This window comes from Hemiscyllium ocellatum, assembly GCF_020745735.1.
Source record: "Hemiscyllium ocellatum isolate sHemOce1 chromosome 27 unlocalized genomic scaffold, sHemOce1.pat.X.cur. SUPER_27_unloc_3, whole genome shotgun sequence".
NCBI classification, from domain to species: domain Eukaryota; kingdom Metazoa; phylum Chordata; class Chondrichthyes; order Orectolobiformes; family Hemiscylliidae; genus Hemiscyllium; species Hemiscyllium ocellatum.
This window is the reverse complement of record NW_026867498.1, coordinates 2,713,180-2,736,629: the sequence shown is the minus strand read 5'-3', so window position 1 is coordinate 2,736,629 and position 23,450 is coordinate 2,713,180. Positions and strand designations below refer to the sequence as shown.

Here is a 23,450-nt window from a genome sequence, read left to right as displayed (position 1 = left end):
CACTCCCGCAGTTAGGCAGTAGTGTGGGAGTAGAGAAGAGAAAAAATACAACCCCTCCCGTACACCCCCCTCCCTGTTCCTCACCAATCTCACAGCCAGGACTCCACATCTAGGAAGTATTTGCATCAAGAGGAAGCATCCCTCAGGATGGCAGGCTGGTTTCAGTAAGTGTCTGCACTCCCTACTCCTTACTTTAACTGCTTACCAGCCCACTGCAGACAGGAGTATACTTAACCTCAGGGTTCCCAACAAGACTGCCATCAATTCCCCATTTCCCACCTTTTGGATTGGAACCCAATGCAATTATTTGTTGCCCTTCAATGGCACTGATTTCATTTGTGGCCATACGGCCTCCCCCTGGCTGCCTACCTCCTGGACTGGCAGCTGGGATTTAAGTTATGTTGTCCCTTTCCTTTACCACTCCCACACTTTGCCTTTTGAGACTTCCAAACCACAAATCAAGAGAGTGCTCACAACTTTTCAGCACCTTTTCTCTACCTTCTCCCCTCCCTATGTTACCCTCCACCTTGAGGTTGAGGGTTAGTGAATTGCTACCACTCTGGAAGAGATTGCCAATGCCACATTTTCAGCCTTTGACCTGCTCAATGCAGGGATGGTCACTGTCCGCACCATTGCTCTCCAAAGTCACATGGCCCTCGACTCCCTGTTAGTCGAGAAACGAGGCACTTGTTCCCTTATCGACTCTGACTGCTGTACCTACATCCCTGACTCCAGTGACAACATTACTAACATTGCCGCCCACATTGGCAAGGCAGCCTCCTCCCTCCATGACACTACTCCCCGTTGGGGCCTTTGGACATGGATGGGTGGCTGGCTTGGCTCTTGGGCTACCGCTCTCTCCCAGGGCCTTGTGCTTCTCATTGCTGGTTTTGTTCTGCGGGCACATGGCATTATTTTCCAGAAACAGTGCTGTGCCCATTTCAGCTGCCTTCTGATGCCGAATATTCCAGCATCTTCCCAACTTGTGCCGCTTCTCATTTCTGACATTTCCGCACCAATGGATGGTTTCACTGACACTCTCTCTCCTGATCCTGGTGACCTGGACTATGACAGTTACCTTGGCGACTCTAAACCCCCATCGCCAACAAGCCCCACTGGGTCTGCTACATCCCTCCTTTTGCCGGTTCCTCTGAACTGACCTCCTGATTTGGTGAAAGGAAAGGAGGAAGGAATTGTGGGAGAATTATTATATTCTGGTCAGCCATTTTGTCACATATTAAAAACCTGGAAACCACTTTCAATCTCAGCTTAGTGCCTGCTTGCCAAAGCTTCTGTTTCCCAGGCTAAGATTGTGTTTCCCAGGCTCAACAGAGACACTCGGCCTTGCAGCTGTACTGCTACCTGATAAACAAATTCTTTCCTTCCCTGGGAATATCCTTCTCTTTGCAAGGACCTATTGTATACTTAACAGATTCTAACCAACACTGTCCAGACACTACGTGACTGGTCAAAGTGCCTCAGTTTGCTCAATATCCTGCAATTAACAGATTGCTAATTGTTAAATGATTGTGACCTGTATAATCACACAAATTTGTTTGTCATCGGAGTGACTTGTGATTATTAGGTTGTCTTGGCTCTCCCTGTGAGCTCCCGAATAAACAGTCAATAACTCAAGGTTTGTGTGTCATGATTACTTATCCAATACTTATTGGACTACTACGAGCAAGTCACCCACAGCATAATCCCCTTCCATCCCCAACATGGATCAAGAGGCCATCCTTTTTTGCCAGACAAGTAAATGTCTCAAACTCAGGAAACAAAGCCTGTCAAACATTAACAGGCACAGATCTAGACCAACCTTTTCCAGAGTCTGTCCCTTCACCTCGATTGACTTTCTTTTTCCCTCAGCTCCTACAAACCAACAGCTGAACCCAAGGATGTGAAAAGAAATGGGAAAGGGAGCGAGAAAAGAGAGTGCGGTATTCCCAGATGTTAAACAGAGGAAGGAAGTTGCAATCTGGGATAAAGCTCAACCTTCATTCAGAGAGAGAGGTGGAGCAGCAACTTCAGAAGCTCATGGTCAAACCCATCCGCATTCAGACAATAGGAGGGCTCTGATTGGCAGGAGGACCAGGCTCCTTCCGGTCCTTCAGGGTTTCCCAAAGGTTCGTCTCTCCGTCCATCAGAGCGATGAGGGGCGGGGCCCCAGATCGATTTCACACATGCGCACCATAAGCACTGCTCAGGGCCGATAGAATGGTTTCTTGATCGCATGGGATTGTGGGTGTTACATCAACCATTAAAGAGATGTAATCAAGTGTTCCATATGCCTTCTTAAACGTCTTTTGTTGTATGTTGGTGATGTTTTCGTCAGGAACTAATCTTTAATCGATATTAGATTGATACACTGAGTGAAACACTGCAGGCATTCAACTCTAAACACTATTTCCAATTCAGTGTCAGTGTAGCACTCTTTATTTGTCCTCACATCAGGACAGAATCAAAGCCCTATATCTGTTCCACGAGAACCTCGATTTTTGTTTAGTTTGCGGGTTCCAACCCTCTGTTTCAATCATTTACTAAAAGTTACTCATGGTACATGTGCATCGCTGGCTGGCTAGCATTTAGTTCCCCTTGAGAAGGTGGTGGTGACCCACCTTCTTCAACTGCTGTGATCCATAATGGTACGGTGACCCACAATGTCCTTTGGGTGGGAATTCCAGGATTTAGACCCAGGGACACTGAAGGAACAGCAATATGTTTCCAAGTCAAGATGGTGAGTGGATTGGAGGGGTACTTGCAAGAGGTTGTGTTCCCAAGTATCTGTTGCCCTGATCCTTCTGGATGGAAGTGGTTGTTGGTGTGGAAGGTATTTTCTCAGGATATTTGGTGAATTTCCATGGTACATCTTACACACTGAACACATTCCTGCTTCTTAACAGTGGGACAGAGGGAGTGGGTGTATGTGGAGATGGGGCCAATCAAGCAGGCGGCTTTGTCCTGGATGGTATCAAGCTTTTTGAATGTTGTTGAAGCTGCCCCCATCCAAGCTGGTGGGAGAGTAGTCCATAACACTGCTGACTTGTGCCTTGTAGAAGATGGGCAGGGTTTGTGGAGTCAGGAGGTGAGTCACTCGCCACAGTATCCCTGACCTGTTGCCTGCTCTTGTTGCCATTGTGTCTGTGATTAGTCTATTTGAGTTTCAGGTCAATGGTAAACCCCAAGGATGTTGATAGTGGGGTGTTTAGTGACAGTAACACTGTTGAATATCACGGGGCAATGGTCAGATTATCTCTTTTGGGGATGAGTCATTGTTTGGCATTGGAATGGCATACATGTTACTTGTCACTCATCAGCCCATTGGATATTGTTAAGGTCTTGTTGCATTTCAAACTGAACTGCTTCAGTTTGTGAGGAGTTGTGAACCGTGCTGAACATTGTGCAATTATTGGGGAATATCACCACCTCTGACCTTATGATGGAGGAAGGTCATTGATGAAGATGATTGAGCCTAAGACACTACCTTATGAATTCCTGCATAGACGTCCAGGAACTGAGATGAGTGACCTCCAACAACCACAGCCATCTCTCTATATGGCAGGTATACCTTAACACTTAAGATACACAATAATATTTCAAAACTAATTGAAGGAATACATATGAGACACCCCTCTTCTGGGAGCCTTCAGTGCAAGTTTTTCTGTTCCAGGAACAATCTGATAAGTGTTGACTGTCATGAACCCTTTTGATCTTGGCCATTTCTCCCCTGCCACCCACAGCACCCCCATCCATTCTCCCCTGCCACTCAAGCGTCCCCTATCCATTATCCCCTGCCACTCTGAGTGCCCCCGTCCATTAGCCCTCGCCATTCAAAGTGCCTCCTGTCCATTCTCCCCGCCAGTCCAGCACCCTCTATCCATTCTCCCCGCCACTCACAGCCCCTCATCTATTCTGCCCACCACCCTCAGTGCTCACTGTCCATTGCCCCCGCCAACTGCAGTGCCCCCTGTCCATTCTCTCTCCAGCCCCAGCTTATTGTCCATTCTCTCTCTTTCCTCTGAACACTCTGTCCATTCTCCCTCACACAACCCTCTGCATCCCTGTCGTTTCTTTCCCCATCCTCTGTCCCCTCCATCTATTCTCTCCCCACCATCTGTCCCCTACTATTCTCTCTCACCATACCCTCTGTCCAATGTCCATTCTCCCCCTTTCTCTCTCTCCCCATTCTATCTCTCTCCATTTTCTCTCACCTCCCCCTCCCCATTCTCTGTCCCCTCCCCCATTCTCTCTTCCCTTCCCCCAAGTCTCTCTCACCTCAGTCTCTCCCCCTCCCCATTTTCTCTCCCCACCCCATTCTCTCTCCCCTCCCCATTCTCTCTCCCCTTCCCCCATTTCTCTCTCTCCCCTTTCCCCCCATTCTCTCTCCCCCATCCCCATTCTCTCTCCCCTCTGCCACCCTCGCATTTCCTCTCCTCTCTCCGATTCTCTCTCCCCTCCCTATTTTCTCTCCCCCACCCCCATTCTCTCCCCTCCCTCATTCTCTCTCCCCTTCCCCCATTCTCTCTCCCCACCCCCCAATCTCTCTCCACACCCACCCCCATTCTCTCTCTCCACCCCCCATTCTTTCTCCGCACCTCACCCCCATTCTCTCTCCCCCATCCCTCCACCCCATTCTCTCTCCCCACCCCCCATTCTCTCTCCTCAATCCCCCATTCTCTCTCCCTTCCCCTATTCTCTCTCCCCTCCCCCCAATCTCTCTCCACACCCACCCCCATTCTCTCTCTCCACCCCCCATTCTTTCTCCGCACCTCACCCCCATTCTCTCTCCCCCATCCCTCCACCCCATTCTCTCTCCCCACCCCCCCATTCTCTCTCCTCAATCCCCCATTCTCTCTCCCCACCCCCATTCTCTCTCCCCACCCCCATTCTCTCTCCCCTCACCCCCATTCTCTCTCCCCTGCTGTGGGGAAAAACACCAGGCTCGGAGTCAGAATTGCGGTTCAATGACAGAGTTTATTGCACAAGGAAATCCCGGGGCTCCGGGGAGAGAAAGACACCAACAGCACAGTGTCAGCTGCGAGACTTCTCTCCACCCGGAGCACACGTCAAGAAACTTTTATACATCTTGTGATACAATCGGTCAGGGATGAGATTCTTGTCTTTGTAACATGATGTGTTTGTGGTAGTCCTTGCAAAATCGTTGATAGTTGATACAATCATTGTCAGTTCAGGCACAGCCTTTGTTAATTTCCGCACAGTCGTTGTCAGTTTCAGTGAAGACATTGTCCATTTCAATGTCTGAATGGAAACCCATTGTTGTAGTAATGGGCGCTAATTGCTCTTCCTGAGAAGGAGGATTCCTGCAGCCCTGGCTATTAGCATTTGGGATTGAGTCTGTATCAAGCTGTTCGCACTTCTATAAGAGGTGTTGGCCGGACCCAGACACTTCGGCGGGCAGTGTTCATTACTCATGTGTATTCTCTCCCCCACCCGCCTTAAACTAATCACCTGGGTTGTGAGACCATTGTGCGGGCATTCTGGTGGCCCCCAGGCAGTGTCTGTATCTGCTCTGCTGTTTCTCTCAGTATTGTGATCCGGCGGCCATCTGGTGTGTCAACTTGGCCAACTGATGGCTCAGTGACCATCTTGTGTATCCGTGTGCCTAGTGTCACCCTGCCCTGTGCCATCGCCCACTTCTCCGCCACGCCCACTCTCTCTCCCCCGCTCAATCTCTCTATCAACCCCACTCATTCTCTCTCTCTGTCCCCCCCGCCACAGTTTCACTCTACCCCCTCCATTTTCTCTCTCTCTCTGTCCCCCATCCATTCTGTCTCTTTCCTCCCCAGCCCCCACCACACCCCACCCATCCTTTCTCGAGCCTCGAACCATCTTTGACCTCTGTATCAAGCCCTTCAAAAGACAGACACAGAGAGAGAGAAAGAGAGAGAATGGGTCGCGATGACTCTACCTGGGAGTCCGGAGGGGTGAGAAATGGCTGATCTTCAAAATTGAGAATACCTAAAATGATATCTTCAGAAACACCGTTAACGCCAGAAAGCACGTTCAAGTTTTTTTTTAAAGAGCTGCTGAAATCCATCTGAAACTTTCACTGAAATCAGCACAGTCAGGCCACTGCTCAGGACAGGCTGGAAGGGGTGAATGGGCGAAAGTGAGGACTGCAGATGAGAGTCAAGATTAGAGTGGTGCTGGAAAAGCACAGCCGGTCAGGCAGCATTCGAGACTTTTGTCTGAAATGTCGATTTTCCTGCTCCTTGGATGCTGCCTGACCTGCTGTGCATTTCCAGCACCACTCTGATCTTGAATGTAAGGGGTGAATGGTCTAGTCTTTGTCTTGTGAAGTTGTTCCAACTATCTAGAAATAATGTCACAGCGCACAGAAACATACCCTTCGGTGTATGCCGACCAGATATCCTAAATTAATCTAGTGAACCATTTGCCAGCATTTGGCCCCTTATTCCTCTGAATCTGTCCTATTCATATCCCCATCCAGATACATTTTGAATATTATCATTGTACTAGCCTCCACCACTTCCTCTGGCTGACACGCACCACCGTCTGTGTAAACAGGTTACCCCTCAGAAACCATCCCCCTTTCACCCTAAACCCATGCCCTCCAGTTCCGGACTCGCCACCCAACGTGTGGAAAAGACATACAGAAGTTGAGCAGCCAGACAGAATGCAAAAACAATACAATGTCTAATTACAGGGAAAAACAAATTGTAGCTCGACCCCTTTTTTCCTGTTGGCATTTGGACTCTTAAAATCTGACAGGAACACCAGCATCCCCAGTGAGCATACTGCGCATGTTTCCTGGTGTCAGTAACGCAGTACGCATGCTTATCGGTGTCAGCAAAACTCTGGGCATGCTCATCGCGTTCCGCAAAAAAAAGTCGCCCGACCTTCCTTTGATGGTCCAATAGGGAACCGTGGAGGACCGGAACGAAATTGATCCTCCTGCCAATCAGAGCCATCCCATTGTCTGAATGCAGAAGTTGGACCATGAGTTTCTGAAGGTGCTCCTCCTGCTCCTCTCTTTCTGAATCTACATTGAGCTTCACCCAGACTGCAAACCCCTTCCTCTGTCTAAGATCTGTGAGTACGGCACTCTCTTTTCTCGCCCCCTTTGCCATTTCTACTTCTTTCCGGAGTTCAATTGTTGACTTGCAGCAACTGAAGGGAAAGGGGGTGAACCCAGGGGGAGGACAGACTCTGGAAACGTGGTCGAGATCTGTGTCTCAATTGGCAAAATAGACAGACAGGAGGCTGGAAGGACCCAGCAAACCAGGCAGCATCAGGAAGTGGAGAAGTTGATGTTTCGGGTGGAACCCTTCTTCAGGACTGGAGGTGGGTGCTGAGGCAGGGGCTGGGGCTCGGGCTGGGGCTAAAGTGGGGATAGGTGAAGACAGGGAGAGGGTACGGCCTGATTAGTCAATGGGGGGAAGAAATCAGGTTGGTGGCAGGAAGGAGTGGAAATGAGGGGCACCGGGCTGAGGAGGGAGTCGGGGGATGGAAAGGGAGGTTATTTGAAATTGGAGAACTCGATGTTGAGTCCTGCAGGCTGTCGGCTGCCCAGGCGGAAGATGGGGTGTTGTTCCCCCGATTTGCAGTTGGTTTGTCGTGACAATAGAGGAAGCCTAAGATATTTTTGTCAGAAAGGGAGTGGGAAGGGGAATTAAAATGGATGGTGACTGGGAGGTCAGGATGGCCTCTCCAGACCCAGTTGTGATGCTCACCAAACCGTTCCCCAAGTTTACTCTCGGTCTCCCCGAAGTAGAGAAGATGACATTTTGCAAACACGTGGCAAATGCAGTACCACAATGTGAAGTTATAGCCTTTGCTATGAAAAAAAAGCATAAAGGCGGTTTATTGTTTAAATGGTGATACTTTGGGATGTGGAGAAAGTGAGAACTGCAAATGTTGGAGATTAGAGTCAAAATGTGGCGCTGGAAAAGGTGGTAGGTCAGGCAGCATCTGAGGACCAGGAGAGTCGACAGTTCAGTCCCGAGCACTTCATCAGGAATGATGTTTGGATGGACAAAGGGTCTGATTCCGTTCTATATGACTCTAATCATCTTCAGTGAGAGCAGAAGTGTGATTGTGAAGGCTGGAGTTTCAGAGCAGCTTTCAAAGATGTTTTGCCCTTAATGGGAGCAGAAGAAGCTACAATTAAATCTTGCATTTGTGAGACAGCAACTGAGTGAGTGAGTAAATCCCAGGTTTTGATGCAAAGTGGGAATTCTTTGCAATGTGGGGATGAAGCTGTACTTATTGAGTCATTTCTACTGGTGAATGAAACCAGGCTCAAGATTAGGAGGAGTAAATTTAGGACAGAGATGAGGAGGAACTGCTTTTCCTGGACAGTAGTGAATCTATAGAATTCTCTGCCCAAGGAAGCAGGAGACGCAGCTTTGTTAAGTATATTCAAGACACAGTTGGATGGGTTTTTGCAATGGTGAGGGAATTAAGGGTAGTTGGGACAATGCAAGGAGGAGGATCTCAGATGATGAATAGATCAGCCATGATCTTAATGAATGACAGAGCAGGTTGGACGGGCCAAATGGCCTTCTCCTACTTTTATTGCTATGTAACTGTGTAACCCTGCATTTCCCATGGTTAACCCACCTAACCTGCACATCCGTTGTCATGAAAGGCAATTTAGCATGGCCAATCCAAACCAAGGCCGATGAGCAGTGAGGTGATGTGGAAAATGAACATCAGAGAAAGGGACAAGGAGAGTAAATGTACCAGCAATCAAAAAGATCACAAAAATTGAAACTAAAAATGGTGAGTCTGAATATGTGCTGCATTGTGACAAAAGTGAATGAATTGACTGCACACATTGAAGTGAAGAATTATGGTCTGAGACTCCTCACAGAGACATGGCTTCAGGATGGCAAGGATTAGATCCTGTATATTGAGGGTGTTGTCTAATGGGAAGCTTGGTTAAGGTAGAGGGTTGGCACTGCTAATCAAAGCACTGAGCACGGGGTAGTCTGGTGTCAGCTCAGATTTCAGGTCCTGGTTTCTCTGTCCTCTGTTGATCTCCCTGTTCCCAAGGAGTATGTCGGTCTGTGCTCAGCTCTGCTGGATTTCTGCTGAAGCTTTGTCCCCTTCTACACCTTCTGGAACAATAAAGCATTCAGTCAATCAAGCCCCAACCCACAATCTCCCAGCCTGTCAACCATCCAGGTACAGTGTAGTCACAGCAGGGAATCAAACAAGAAAAATGAAACCAAATTAGAAATGAATAGGTGCTCGTGTTTAATGTTTGTTCATGAGAAAGTAAACCAGAAATAGGGCTCCCCCAGGATTCTCAGGGGAATTTTGTCTCCCTTAAATCTTAGCAGGGAATCAAAGAAGAAAAATGAAACCAAATTTGTAAGAAATAGGAGCTGTTGTTTAATGTTTATTCATTAGGAAGTAAATGAGAAATGGGGGTCTCCCAGGATTCTTATACTATCCTACTTGAGGAATTCTCTCTCCCTTGCATCTATCTATGAGAACCCAGCTATGATTTACAACAATATTTACGTCAACAGAAGTAAGGCATCTGTTCTCAAATAGACAGAGAGATATACAGGATGGAAATAGACATTTTCTCTCTCATGTGCACACACACACACACACACCCCCGCGGGAGTGAATGAACATTTGCAGAGCTGAGCAGAAATGTCACTTTTCGTAATAAAACTTTAAGTTCACTTGATAAGGTGCTTTCCAGGAAGTTCTGGGATTTGCATTTTACTGATATCTGCAACCCATTTGTAAAGATGAAAGACTTAACAATCCAGGTTTGTTCAATGTATCATTTCAGTGGCAGGACACTGTCATGTTTTTCTATAAATTCTGTGTCTTATGATCTTATTCTCCACAACCACTTGACGAAGGAACAGCACTCCAAAAGCTAGTGCTTCTAAATAAACCTGATGGACTGTAACCTGGTGTTGTGTGATTTTTAACTTTGTCCAGGTTAGGGGGGAATTGCTATCCTAAATTACCCATCGTGCCCAGGGACGTGCAGGTGAGGTGTGATAGTCAGGGAGTAGAGCAACAGGTGTAGGGGAATGGGTGTGGGTGGGTTACCCTTCGGAGGGTCAGTGTGGACTCGTCGGGCCGAGTGGCCTGCTTCCACACTGTGGGGATTCTGTGAAGGGAAGGAATTCCCGCAAACTGTGCAGGGCAGTGTGGGATGGCCAGCCAGCCGACCGCACCGCACCCCTTCCTCTCGCCCCTTCTCCCATTCCCTACCCCACCCCCGACCCATTGAAGGCATCACAACGTGGAAGTGGCCCTGTCAGTTTGCATGAACCCCCTCCCTCTGGGCAATTCTTCATCCTGGGAGCAAGTGGGCGTGGGGGGGTGGAAATATGTTCACTTGTGGCAACTAGAATGAATCCAAGGAGGGAGCAGATGCTGCAAACTCAGGTATGTGTCTTAATTACCCGGGTGAGGAGGAACGGAAGGATGGTGCCTCTCCTTCTCGCGCCAGAGCCTGAGACATTTCTAATTTCATGAGAGGCATGGATAGGGTAAATAGACAAGGTCTTTCCCTTGGAATTGTGGAGTCCTGAACTGGAGGGTCATAGGTTCAGGGTGAGGGCAATGGGGAGATGGAAAAGAGACCTCAGGGTCAACTTTTTCATGGAGAGTGTGGTGCGTATATGGAATGAGCTGCCAGAGGAAGTGGGAGGGGGCTGGTCCAATTCCTACAGTTAAAAAGCATCTGGATGGGCGGATGAATACAAAGGGTTCAGACAGAGAGAGGCCAAGTGGTGACAAATGTGACTGGAGTCATCGAGATCTACAGCATGGAAACAGACCCTTCGATCCAACTCGTCCTTGCTGACAAGATAGCCAATCCAATTTAGTCCCAGCTGCCAGCACCCGGCCTATTATAGGGGCTAAGTGATGGCAAATGTGACTAGATTAATTTAGGATATCTGGGCAGGTTGGGCCAAAGTGTCTGTTTCTGTGCTGTATGACTCTAATTGTCCTCAGTGAAAGCAGAAGTGTGGTTGTGAAGGCTGGACTTTCAGAGCATGTTTTGCCCTGACTGGGAGCAGAAGAGTGTGACTGAAGTGTGTCGGTGTTAATGCCTTGATGTCTCATTTTGCTCCCACCTTCCTGGGGTCGTTAACCATTTTGTGTCTGGTCCTTCCTCAAGAAGCTGCATTGCAGGTTCACCCTGAATTGACACTTTGTTTTGCTTCCCAAAATCAGACCTGCTCACTCTCAACAGGATCCCAGTGTTGTGAAAGATATTAACTTTCAGGTGGAGGCATCCAAAATTCAGAGAGATGTCAGGCTTGATGTTTTTGCTTTTTCTGCCCCTGTAAGATCCTGAATCAGCACCTTCAGGAGAATTAGTTAGAGCAGAGTGAGAACAGAGGGGAAGGGAGAGTGGGATGGTGCTTTCAATTTTGTGGAATAACAAAAGAATATTCCACAGAAAGTAGAGTTGCTTGTTCTGAATTTCTACCCTGCACTGATAGTGATGACTTTTGTATCTCTTTTTGCAGAGTATTTGAAAATCTGAAGACTGAAGTTTCAAAATCAACGGATGAAGGGCTTATGCCCGAAACATTGACTCTCCTGCTCCTCGGACGCTGCCTAACCTGCTGCGCTTTTCCAGCGCCACATTTTTTGACTGACTCTCCAGCGTCTGCAGTCCTCACTTTGATGTCAATGTCTGACAGTCACTCAATCCATCGGGAACACAACAATTTTTGACTGTGATTTCTGTGAGAGGGATCAATGCTTTTTGGTTCCTGTTTGAGGACGTTTTCAGCCTCAGTGGGACTGGACGAGAGACCCCACTGTTGGAGCGCACTGTGTGTGGAGCCTGAAACAGTTATACGGCCAGCGAAGGGGATTTCACGGCAGGGAGGGGCTCTACACGTGTTTGTGTGCAGCTGAAGCTGTGGCCATGGAGAAACCCGAGGAATCCCGCCCTGTGGAGAAACCGTGGAAGTGTGGTGACTGTGGGAAAGGCTTCCGTGTCCTGTCTGCCCTGGAGACTCATCGGCGCAGTCACACCGGGGAGAGGCCATTCCCCTGCACCGACTGCGGGAAGGCCTTCAGAGATTACTCCCACCTGCTGGCCCACCAGCGGAGCCACACGGGGGAAAAACCCATCAGCTGCCCAGATTGTGGGAAGGCCTTCATATTTTTCTCTGCCCTTTTGGCCCACCAGCGGGTCCACACAGGAGAGAGGCCGTTCAGCTGCCCAGAGTGTGGGAAGGCCTTCAGGTATTCCTCCACCCTGCGGACCCACCTGCGTTTCCACGCGGGGGAAAGGCCGTTCACCTGCCCTCAGTGCGGGAAGGGCTTCACCCGCTCCTCCCACCTGCTGACCCACCAGCGTGTCCACACGGGGGAGAGACCGTACACCTGCCCTCAGTGTGGGAAGGGCTTCACCCGCTCCTCCCACCTGCAGAGCTACCAGCGGATCCACACCGGGGAGAGGCCCTTCAGCTGCCCCGAGTGTGGGAAGGCCTTTCGTGATTCCTCCACCCTGCTGACCCACCAGCGGATCCACACTGGGGAGAGGCCCTTCAGCTGCCCTGAATGCGGGAAGGGCTTCACCCGCTCCTCCCACCTCCGGAGCCACCAGCGAGTTCATGTGCCATCGCAGGGGGATTGAAGGAGTGACGGCCGAGTCCCATTATCGACAGGGGAGGTGTGGTGTGTGCAATTTCACCTTGAGCTGTTCAAAAAGCAACTACTTTTTCTCTGCCTTTTTCCTGGGGGGATCTGAAGCTGTAACAAAGTTGGGTTGCAATAAAGGTTACCTGAACTTCCCACCGGGCTCAGACTCTCATTGAAAGCTTTGAGCTCCAAGAAGTTTTTGTTTTAAAGCTGCTCATTTCTTTCAGCCTCCTGCACGACGTTGAGAACATAGAACAATCCAGGGCAGAACAGGCCCTTTGGCCCTCGATGTTGTGCTGACCTGTGAATTATTATCAGCTTGTCCCCCTACACTATCCCAAAATCAACCATGCGCTTATCTAAGGATTGTTTAAATCTCCCTAATGTGGCTGAGTTGACTACCTCAGCAGGTAGGGCATTCCACGCCCTTACCACTCTCTGTATAAAGAACTTGCCTCTGACATCTGTCTTAAAGCTATCACCCCTCAATTTGTAGTTATGCCCTCTCTTGAATAAGGGCACAACATTTGCAATTCTCCAGTCCTCAGGTACTAAACCCGTAGACAATGACGACTCAAATATCAAAGCCAAAGGCCCTGCTATCTCCTCCCTAGCTTCCCAGAGAATCCTCGGATAAATCCCATCCAGCCCAGGGACTTGTCTACTTTCACTCCTTCTCGAATTGATAACACCTGTGTGTAACTAACCTCGATACTTTTGAGTCTAATATCTCGTACCTCATTCTTTTCCTGAGTGAAAACCGATGAGAAATGTTCATTTAGCACCTCTCCGATCTCTACAGTGTCCACACTCCACTTCCTACTTCTGTCTTTGACTGGCCCTATTCCTACCCTAATCAACCTTTTATTCCTCACATGCCTATGGGAAGCTTTAGGGTTCTCCTTTATTCTAATTGCCTAAGACTGTTCGTGTCCTCTCTTTGCTCTTCTTAACTCTCTCTTTCAATCCTTCCTCGGTGATCTGTAATTCTCTATCGCCTCATCTGTACCATCTTGCCTCATGGAACAGCGTCACAAGACACAGAACTTATATCAAAAGATCAGTGTCATGCAACTGATATATTGAACAAACTTAGATAGTCTTCATCTCTTAGAATGGGTGCGGGCTTTGGTTCATTAATATGTAACAGTGTTCTTGAGATGACATAAGGTTTTATGAAAAAAAAGATATCTCCGCTCAGACAATGCATTAAAGGTGTGAGATTTGAGTCTGTCAATATTCCAATCTTGAATCAGACTGGTTCTGTTTCCAAAGTCGGAATTTGTAAAATATTACATGGATTGACTGCCTGCAGATTGTGCGCTTTTTGAACAAAATTGAATGTATCTGCAAATATAATTCTGCCAATACAATTTCAACCCATAGAGTAGTGTGTGTGTGTGTGCATGAGAGAGTGAGTGTGTGTGCATGTGAGTTTGTCTGTGAGTGTGCACAGAAGTGTGTTGTGCATGCTTGGGAAAGTGAGAGTGTGATGGAGTATGAGGCTGTGAGTGTGAGAGAGTGTTGAGAGCTGTGTGTGTGTGTGTGTGTGTGTCTGTCTGTCTGAGAGATAGAGTATGTGTGTGAGAGAGAGGCTTAATAAAAGCAAGAGGTTGCATTTTTGGTAAAACAAGGACTTGTACAGATAATGGTTGGGCCATGAGTCATGTTAGAGAACAGATAGACATGGAGATGGGGGGTGGCGGTGTTCAGGTACATAGTTCTTTGGAGGTTGCATCACTGCTAGACAGGGTGGTTAAGGTGGCATTTTGCAACATTGCCTTCATTGTTCACACCACTGAGGAGAGGGGTTGGGACATCATGTTGAGGTTGTACAGGATGTTGGTGAGGCCACTTTCAGAGTACTGAGTACAGTTCTGGTGGCCCTGTAATAGGAAGAATACTATTAGAGAGGGTTTAATAAAGATTTACCAGGATGTTCTAAGGACTGGAGGGTTTGAGTTATAAGGAGAGGCTGGGACTTTATTCACTGGAGCACAGGCGGTTGGGGGTTGACCTCATTGAGATTGATAAAATCATGAGGAGTGGAGGGAAGGTGAATAGAAAATGGCTCTTGCTTAGCGTAGGGGAACTCAAAACTAGGGGACTTTTTTTAAATATGAGGAGAGAGATTTAAAAGGAACCGGAGGGGCAACGATTTGAAAGAGGGTGATTTACATGTGGAATGAACTTGCTGAGGATGTGGTCGATGCAGGTACAGTGACAACATTGAAACAGCATTTGGATGGGTACATGAATAGAAAGGTTTAGAGGGAAATGGGCCAAATGCAGGCAAGTGAGACTGGTTTAGTTTGGAATCCTGGTCGGCATGGACGAATTGGACCGAAGTGTCTGTTTCTGTGCTGTATACCTCTATTGAAACCGGCAGAATTCTGAAAGGGGCTTGACAGGATAGATGCAGATAAAATGCCTCTTTGTGGGGAGGGTCTCGAATTCCGACAATGTGGGAGCAGGCCATTCAACCCATCTATTTCATTCTGGCCCTCTGAACAGGATCCCACCAATACCCAACCCCTTACTCTGTACTTCCCATGGCCAATCCACCCGAGCCTGTACATCCCTGGTCACTATGGGTAACTTAGCACGGCGAATTCTCCCTATGACCTACACTCTAATCTAAACTCGTCGGGCGCCTGGGTGGTGGAGTTCTACTGGTCGTGGGGCGGCCCCTGTGTCAACTATGGGGCCACCTGGAAGGTACTGGGCCCGGGAGGTAAAAGGTGAGGCAGGTTGGGGGGAGGGGGGAAGGAATGTGGGGCCTGTCCTGTCATAGTGACATTTTACACTCACTTTCCATCTGCTTTTACTGGCGCTTGTGCTGTTTTCCCCTCACTGTTTTGATTAATCCTTGTGCTGTTTACCCCTCACTGTTTTTATTAATCCTTGTGCTGTTTACCCCTCACTGTTTTTATTAAACCTTGTGCTGTTTCTTGTGACAGTGCAGGGAGGAGAAGATGAGACGATGGATAGATCAGCCATGATCTTAATGAATCACGGAGCAGGCTCACTTGTAGCAGCTGGAGTGAATCCAGAGAGGGAGCAGACTTTGCGACCTCAGGTATGTGTCTTGGTTACCCGGGTGAGGAGAGACAGAAGTTCAGGTTGGGACTGTTTTCTGTAGCTTGCCAGAGTCTGAGGACCTTGTACACTTTTATATCATCATGAGGGGCATGGATAGGGTAAATAGACGTGGTATTTTCCTTTGGATGGGGCAGTCCAGAACTAGAGGGTAATAAGTTTAGGATCGAGAGTGTGGTGCTGCAGCAAGTCAGGCAGCATCCAAGGAGCAGGAAAATTGACGTTTCAGGGAAGCGCCCTTCATCAGGGAAGTGTGTGTGTGTGTGAGTTTGTGTTTAAGACTGTGTGCTGTGAGTGTGTATTTACATGTGTGCCTGCTTGATAAAGTGTGATTGTGATGGAGTATGAACCTGCGAGAGGGTGTGTTTGTTGAGGGGGTGGTGTATGTGTATGTCTGAGAGAGAGCGTGTGTGTGAGAGAGGTATGGATATAAGTGAGGGGTTGCATTTTGCTAAAACAAAGGAGGGCAAGACTTGAACAGGTAATGGTAGGGCCCTGGGTCATGTTGTAGAACAGAGACCTGGAGGTGTTCAGGTTCATTGTTCTTGGAAGTTACATCACTGGTAGACAGGGGTGAAGAAGGTGTTCAGCACACTTGCCTTCATTGTTCACATGCTGAGTACAGGAGTTGGGATATCATGTTGGAGATGCACACAGAAAGTACATTACTCAGAGGGTGATAGGTGCCTGGAACGCATTGCCAGCAGAGGAGGGGACGGTAGATTCATTCAAGGTGTACCCGAGCAGTAGGACAGTCAAAGTTTTGGGCACAAGCCCTTCATCAGGAATGATGCGTGGATGTTCCGAGGGGCATCAGCGTCCTTCTGTGCCAGTTGTCAGACAGGAGCAGCAGGCAATGAGCAAGGCAAGTGGTGTGTTAGCAAGAGGAATTGAGTTCAGAAATGGGAATGTCATCCTGCAGTTAGGGGGTCATTTGAATAAATACAAGGCTGAGTTAATCTGATTTTTGAACAAGAAAGAAGTGGATGTTTATGGAGGAAGCAAGAAAATGGTTTTAAGACCAGTTTAGAACAGTTCCAGAGTCAGACAACACAGAAACAGACCCTTCAGTCCAACTAAACCGTGCTGACTGTGTTCACAAACTAAACTAGTCCCACCTGTGTGTATTTGGCCCATATCCCTCTGACCCTTTCCTATTCATGTCCTTATCCAAATGTCTTTTAAACCTTGTTACTGTACCTACATCCACCACCGTGTCTGGACATTGATTCCACACACAAACTACACTCAAAAAAAAAAGGCGCTACTCCAGTCTTTTGAAAATCTTTCTCCACTCCCCTTCCTCATTTGCTCCCTAATCTTGAAACCCCCATCCTAGGGAAAGGACACCTGCGGTTCACCTCATCTCCCCTCCTCAGGATTTTATGAACCTCTTTTAAGGTCACCTCTCAACCTCATGTGTTCCAGTGAAAAAAGTCCCAGCCCTACCCACCTAGCTGTAGGTATATTCCTATCCAGTTATGAATTGTTCAATGCTGGTGCAGACTCGAAAGACCGAATGGCCTAGTCTTGCTCCCAACTCTCTCACTCTGTGTCCAGGACAGCAAGAGGCCCTAAATCAGAGGAGCAGAAATTAGGCCATTTAGTCCATCAGATCTAATCACCCCATTCAATCGTGGCTGCTCGGTTTCTCAACCCCATTCTCCCCGTAACCCTCGATCCCCTTGATACTCAAGAACCTATCTGTCTCAGTTTTAAATATCCCCAGTGACCTGGCCTCCACAGCCTTCTATGGAAATAGATTCCACAGATTCACCGCTCTCTGGCTGAAGAAGTTTCTCCTTTCTAAAAGGACTTCCCTTTACTCTAAGGCTGTGCCTCTGGTCTGAGTCTGTCCTACCAATGGAAACATCTTCGCAACATCCACTCTGTCTGGGCTGTTCAGGATTATGTAGGTTTCATTTAGACCTCCCCCCACACCCAACACCCACCACTTCCCCCCCGACACCCACCACCCACCACTCCTCTCCCCCCCCCCCCGACACCCACCACTCCCCCCCCCCCCCCCCCCCCCCCCCCCCCCGACACCCACCACCCACCACTCCCCCCCGAGTGTGGGCCTATGAATCAGTATGAACCAGACCCTTCAGGATGAGGTACAGCAGGGATTAGGGTCAGTAAACTGAGAATGGAGGGAGACTGTGTGGGATGGAGATTTTCAGCTTCTAGAGAATGAGAGAGAAAAGTGAGATCGCTATAAATTAGAATTGATCGGATGGGCCAAAGTGTGGTAGATGGAATTAAATTTTGAGAAATGAGAGTTGTTGCATTTTGGTCAAGCAATCCTGGCAGGAGTGACACAGTTAAGGGGAGTGTTGCAGAACAAAGAGACCTTGGAGGGCAGGGTCCATAGTTCCTTGACAGTGGAGTCTCAGGTAGACAGGATAGTGAATGAGGCATTTGGTAGGATGGCCTTTATTGGTCAGAGCATCGAGTAGATGAGTTGGGAGGTCATGTTGTGGCTGTCCAGGATGTTGGTTAAGCCAATTTTGGAATACTGCATTCAGTTCTGGTCTCCCTGCTGTAGGAAAGATGTTATGAAACTTTGAAAGGGGTCAGAAAAGATTTGAGCTATAGGGAGAGGCTGAATAGGCCAGGGACATTTTCCATGGAGCATCAGAGGCTGAGGGGTAAACTTATGGACCTTTGTAATGGGCATGGATAGTGGGGGGAAACCGAAGGTCTTTTCCCCAGGGTAGGGGAGTCCAAGAAAACTAGAAGGCATATGTTTGAGGTGAGAGCAGAATGATTTAACAGGGGTCTGAGGGGCAATCTTTTCACACAGAGGGTGGTGCATGTATGGCACGAACTGCCAGAAGAAGTGGTGGAGACTGGCACAATTACAACATTTAAAAGGCATGTGGATGTCGGTCTGTTCTCAGCTCTGCTGGATTTCTGTTGAAGCTTTGACCCCCCCCACCCCCTCCCTTTACACCTTCTGGGACAATAAAACATTCAGTCAATCAAGTCCCAACCCACAATCTCCCAGCCTGTGAACCATCCAGGCACAGTGTAGTCACAGCAGGGAATCAAACAAGAAAAATGAAACAACATGAGAAATAAATAGGTGCTCGCGTTTAATGTTTATTCATTAGGAAGTAAACCAGAAATAGGGCTCTATTTGTATTTGCAGAATGATATTTGCAGATACATTCTATTTTGCTCAAAAAATACACAATCTGTAAGCAGTCAATCCATGTAATATTTTGTAAATTCCACTTTGGAAATAGAACCAGTCTGACTCAAGACTGGGACACAGACAGACTCTGACCTCACACCTTTAATGCGTTGTGTGAACTGAGATGTCACATTTTGCGGTAAAACCGCGAGTTATCTTGATAAGGTGCCTTGCAGGAAGGTCTGGGATTTACATGTGAATGATAGCTGCAACCCAGTCTAAAAGATGAAAGACTTGACAATCCAGGTTTGTTCAATATATCATTTCAGTGGCAGGACACTACAATGTTTTTCTATAAGTTGTGTCCTATGATCTTATTCTCCACAACTACCTGAAGGATCAGTGCTCTGAAAGTGAGTGCTTCCAAATAAACCTGTTGAACACTCACCTGGTGGTGTGATTTTTAACTTTGTCCAGGTTAGAATGGATTGACCGTGCCCAGAGATGTGCAGGTTAGGTGCATTAATCAGGGAGTAAAAGTTGAGCAATAGGGGTAGGGGAATAAGTGTGGGTCTGTTACCCTTCAGAGGGTCGGTATGGATTCGTGGAGCTGAGTGGCCTGCTTTCACACTCTGGGGATTCTCTGAAGGGAAGGGATTGGCACAAACTCATTTTTTTTTGCTTCCCGAAATCAGTCCTCCTCACCTCTCAGCAGTATCCCAGTGTTGTGAAAGATATTAACTTCCAGGTGGAGTTATCCAAAATTCAGAGAGATGTCAGTCTTGACGTTTTTGCTTTTCTGCCCCTGGAAGATCCTGAATCAGCACCTTCAGGGGAATTAGTTAGATCAGAGTGAGAACAGAGGGGGAGAGAGAGTGGGATGGTGCTTTCAATTTTGTGGAATGACAAAAGAAAAGAACTTTCCGCAGAATTCCTTGTTCAGAATTTCTACCCTGCACTGACAGTGATGACCTTTTGTAATCTCTTTTTACATTTCAGGATCTGAAGATCTAAGTTTCAAAATCAACAGATGAAGGCCTAATGCCCAAAACGTTGACTCTCCTGCTCCTCGGATGCTGCCTGACCTGCTGTGCTTTTCCAGCACTGCATTAACTGACTCTCCAGCGTCTGCAGTCTGTACTTTTGACGTCCATGTCTGACAGTCATTCAATCCATTGGGACCGCAACAGTTTTCAACTATGATTCTGTGAGAAGGAGCAAAGCTTTTTGGTTCCTATTTGGGTACGTTTTCAGCATCAGTGGGACTGGATGAGAGACCCTACCGTTGCAGTGCACTGAGTGAGGAGCGTGTAACAGATATACGGTTTGGAAAGAGGAATTCACGGTGGAGAGAAGCCCCACATGCGTTTGTGTGGGGCTGAAGCTTCGGCCATGGAGAATCCCGAGGAATCCCGCCCCGTGGAGACACCATGGAAGTGTGGCGACTGTGGGAAAGGCTTGTTTCCCATCTGCCCTGGAGACTCATTGGCGTAGTCACACTGGGGAGAGGCCGTTCCCCTGCCCTGACTGCGGGAAGGACTTCAGCGATTCCTCCAACCTCCAGACCCACCAGTGGATCCACATGGGGGAGAGGCCCTTAAGGCGGGAAGGCCTTTACCCAGGTCGCCTCCTTGCTGACCTCCCAGCGGGATCACGTGGCATTGCAGGGGGATTGAAAGAAAGATGGCCGAGTGCCTTTACCAACTGGACTAACAACCCAGTTCCAGTGGCTCCCGAGTTCGATTCCCACCGCGACAGATGGTGGAATTGGAATTTGGTCAGAAATCTGGAGTTCAGAATCTAACGGTGAAACCATTGTCGGTGGGGTGGGGGTGGAAGAAAACCCCCATCTGATTCACTCAGTTCTTTTTTAGGGAAGACTTGAGCAGTTATTAGAGCAGTCGTCCCAGCTGCATCCTTTACCCGGTCTGGCCTACACGTGACTCCAGACCCATAGTAGTCTGGTTGACTCTACGCTGCTCATCCAACTTCCTTGGATACAGGTTGAAATTGCTGACTGAGGCAATACTTCCTCCAGGTTAAGGCTTTACCAAGGTTCCAGTTACAAAGGGACAACTCAGTGGCGACCAATAATGGAGAAAGTGAGGGGTTGCACTTTGACCTTGAGCTGTTTTTTAAAATTTGCTACTTTTTCTACGCCTTTCTGCTGGGAGATTCTGAAGCTGTAACAAAGTTGGGTCACAATAAAGATTACCTGAACTTCACACTGAGCTCAGACTCTCAATGACAGCTTTAAACTGCAACAGGTTTTTGGTTTAAAACTGCTGATTTCTTACAGGAGAAAGTGAGAACTGCAGATGCTGGAGATCAGGGTCAAGATTAGAGTGGTGCTGGCAAAGCACTGCAGGTCAGGCAGCATCCGAGGAGCAGGAAAATCGACATTTCGGGTTTGCTCCAGACTGCAACCTCCTTACTCTGTCAACCATCTGTGAGTAGGGTACTCTCTTCACAACTCCTTTTCCATTTTTTTCATTCTGGACTTCAATTTATGACTTGCAACAACTGAAAGGAAAGAGAATGAATCCATGGAATGGACAGAATCGGGAAAAGTTTGTTTATAAACAGTGTGTTTCATGTATTGAGTGAATGTAAAGAGGATGTGGTGGATGCATGTTCAGATGCAACGTTTAAAAGACATGTAGATAAGTACATGAATAGGGAAGGTGTGGAGGTATATGGGCCAAACACTGGCAAGTGGCACTAGTTTAGTTTGAGAACATAGTCAGCATGGAATAGTTGGACTGAAGGGTCCGTTTCTGCGCTGTCTGACTGTAACTGTTCTGTCATGGTCTTAAAACCATTTTCTTGCCTTCCACTTTAAATGTGGTTACTGTACCTGCATCCAACACATAAACCACAAAAAACCCTCATGCACACAACATAAAAATCCACACTTTATTGTTCAAAAAATCAGATGAACTCAGCCTTGAATAAATTCAATGATCCCCTAACTGCAGGAAGACATCCCCACTTCTAATCTCAGTTCAGCCTGCTAATATACCACTTGCCTTGCTGCACCAGTCTGACAACTGGCATTGACTGATGTAGAAGGATGCTGCTAATCAAAGCACTGATCACAGGCTGGTCTGGTTTCAGGACCTGATTTCTCTATCCTCTGTTGATCTCCCTGTTCCCACAGACTAAGATGTTGGTCTGTTCTCAGCTCTGCTGGATTTCTGCTAAGGTTTTGACCCCGCCTTTTATAACTTCTGGAATGATGATTGGATATTTTAAGATCCAAGCCACAATCTCCCAGCCTGTCAACTATCCTGTTAGATGGTGTAGTCGTAGCAGGGAATTAAACAAGAGAAATGAAGCAAAATCATAAATAAAAGGTGCACGTGCTTAATGTTTGTTCATGAGGAAGTAAACCAGAAATAGAGGACTCCCAGGAATCTCAGTGCCCTACTTGAGGAATTCTGTCACCCTTACACCTATTAGGATCCAGCTATGAATTACAACAACATTTACACCAACAGAAATAAAGCATCGGTTATCAAATAAAGATAAACAGCACGGAAATAGACTGTTTCTCTATCTCATGCACACACGAGATAGATCATCCATGGGGGTGAGTTTGTATTTGCAGCATGCTGTTTGCAAATACATTCTACTTTGCAAGGTTTGTGAAGGTTTGTAGCTCAGGTTGAGGTTTAGGGTGTAGGTTTGCTCGCTGAGCTGTAGGTTTGATATCCAGACGTTTCATTACCTGGCTAGGGAACATCATCAGTGGCGACCTCCAAGTGAAGCGAAGCTGTTGTCTCCTGCTTTCGATTTATATGTTTGTCCTGGATAGGGTTCCTGGGGTTTGTGGTGATGTCATTTCCTGTTCATTTTCTGAGGGGTTGATAGATGGTATCTAGATCTATGTGTTTGTTTATGGCATTGTGGTTGGAGTGCCAGGCCTCTAGGAATTCTCTGGCATGTCTTTGCTTAGCCTGTCCCAGGACAGATGTTGTCCCAGTCGAAGTGGTGGTTTTTTTCATCCGTATGTAGGGCTACGAGGGATAGAGGGTCGTGTCTTTTTGTGGCTAGCTGGTGTTCGTGTATCCTGGTGGCTAACTTTCTTCCTGATTGTCCTACGTAGTGTTTGTGGCAGTCCTTGCAAACCCCCGGAGTATGGGTCTGGGTGGTATACGCGTCGGCAGGTCGGTGTGGACTTGTTGGGCCGAAGGGCTTGTTTCCACGCTGTAAGTAATCTAATCTAATCTAAAAAGATTTACAAGGATGTTGCCAAGACTGGAGGATTTGAGCTATAGGGAGAGACAGAACAGGCTGGGTTTGTTTTCCCTGGAGCGTCAGAGGCTGAGGGGTGACCTTATAGAGGTTTATAAAATCATGAGGGGCATGGATAGGATAGACAGACAAAGTCTTTTCCCTGGGATGGGAGAGTCCAGAACTAGAGGTCATAGGTTTAGAGTGAGAGGGGAAAGATATGAAAGAGACCTAAGGGGCAACCTTTTCATTTAGAGGGTGGTACGTGTATGGAATGAGCTGCCAGAGGAAGTGGTGGAGGCTGGTACAATTGCAACATTTAAAAGGCAACTGGGGAATATGGGCC

At 47.7% G+C, this 23,450-nt stretch overlaps 2 protein-coding genes across 2 annotated transcripts in view; one reads left to right on the top strand and one right to left on the bottom strand.

Moving 5' to 3' along the window:
- The window catches only part of LOC132808009 (zinc finger protein 850-like), a 622,390-nt gene that overhangs the window by 82,996 nt on the left and 515,944 nt on the right, over positions 1-23,450 (top strand). The window contains exons 4-5 of the mRNA XM_060821898.1: positions 11,942-12,604; positions 13,887-13,895. Coding sequence (XP_060677881.1) covers positions 11,942-12,604; positions 13,887-13,895 — 672 coding nt within the window. The remainder of the gene's footprint in view (positions 1-11,941; positions 12,605-13,886; positions 13,896-23,450) is intronic.
- Positions 1-23,450, bottom strand: part of LOC132808063 (zinc finger protein 721-like) — a 229,860-nt gene that overhangs the window by 170,397 nt on the left and 36,013 nt on the right. The gene's annotated exons all lie outside the window — the stretch shown is intronic.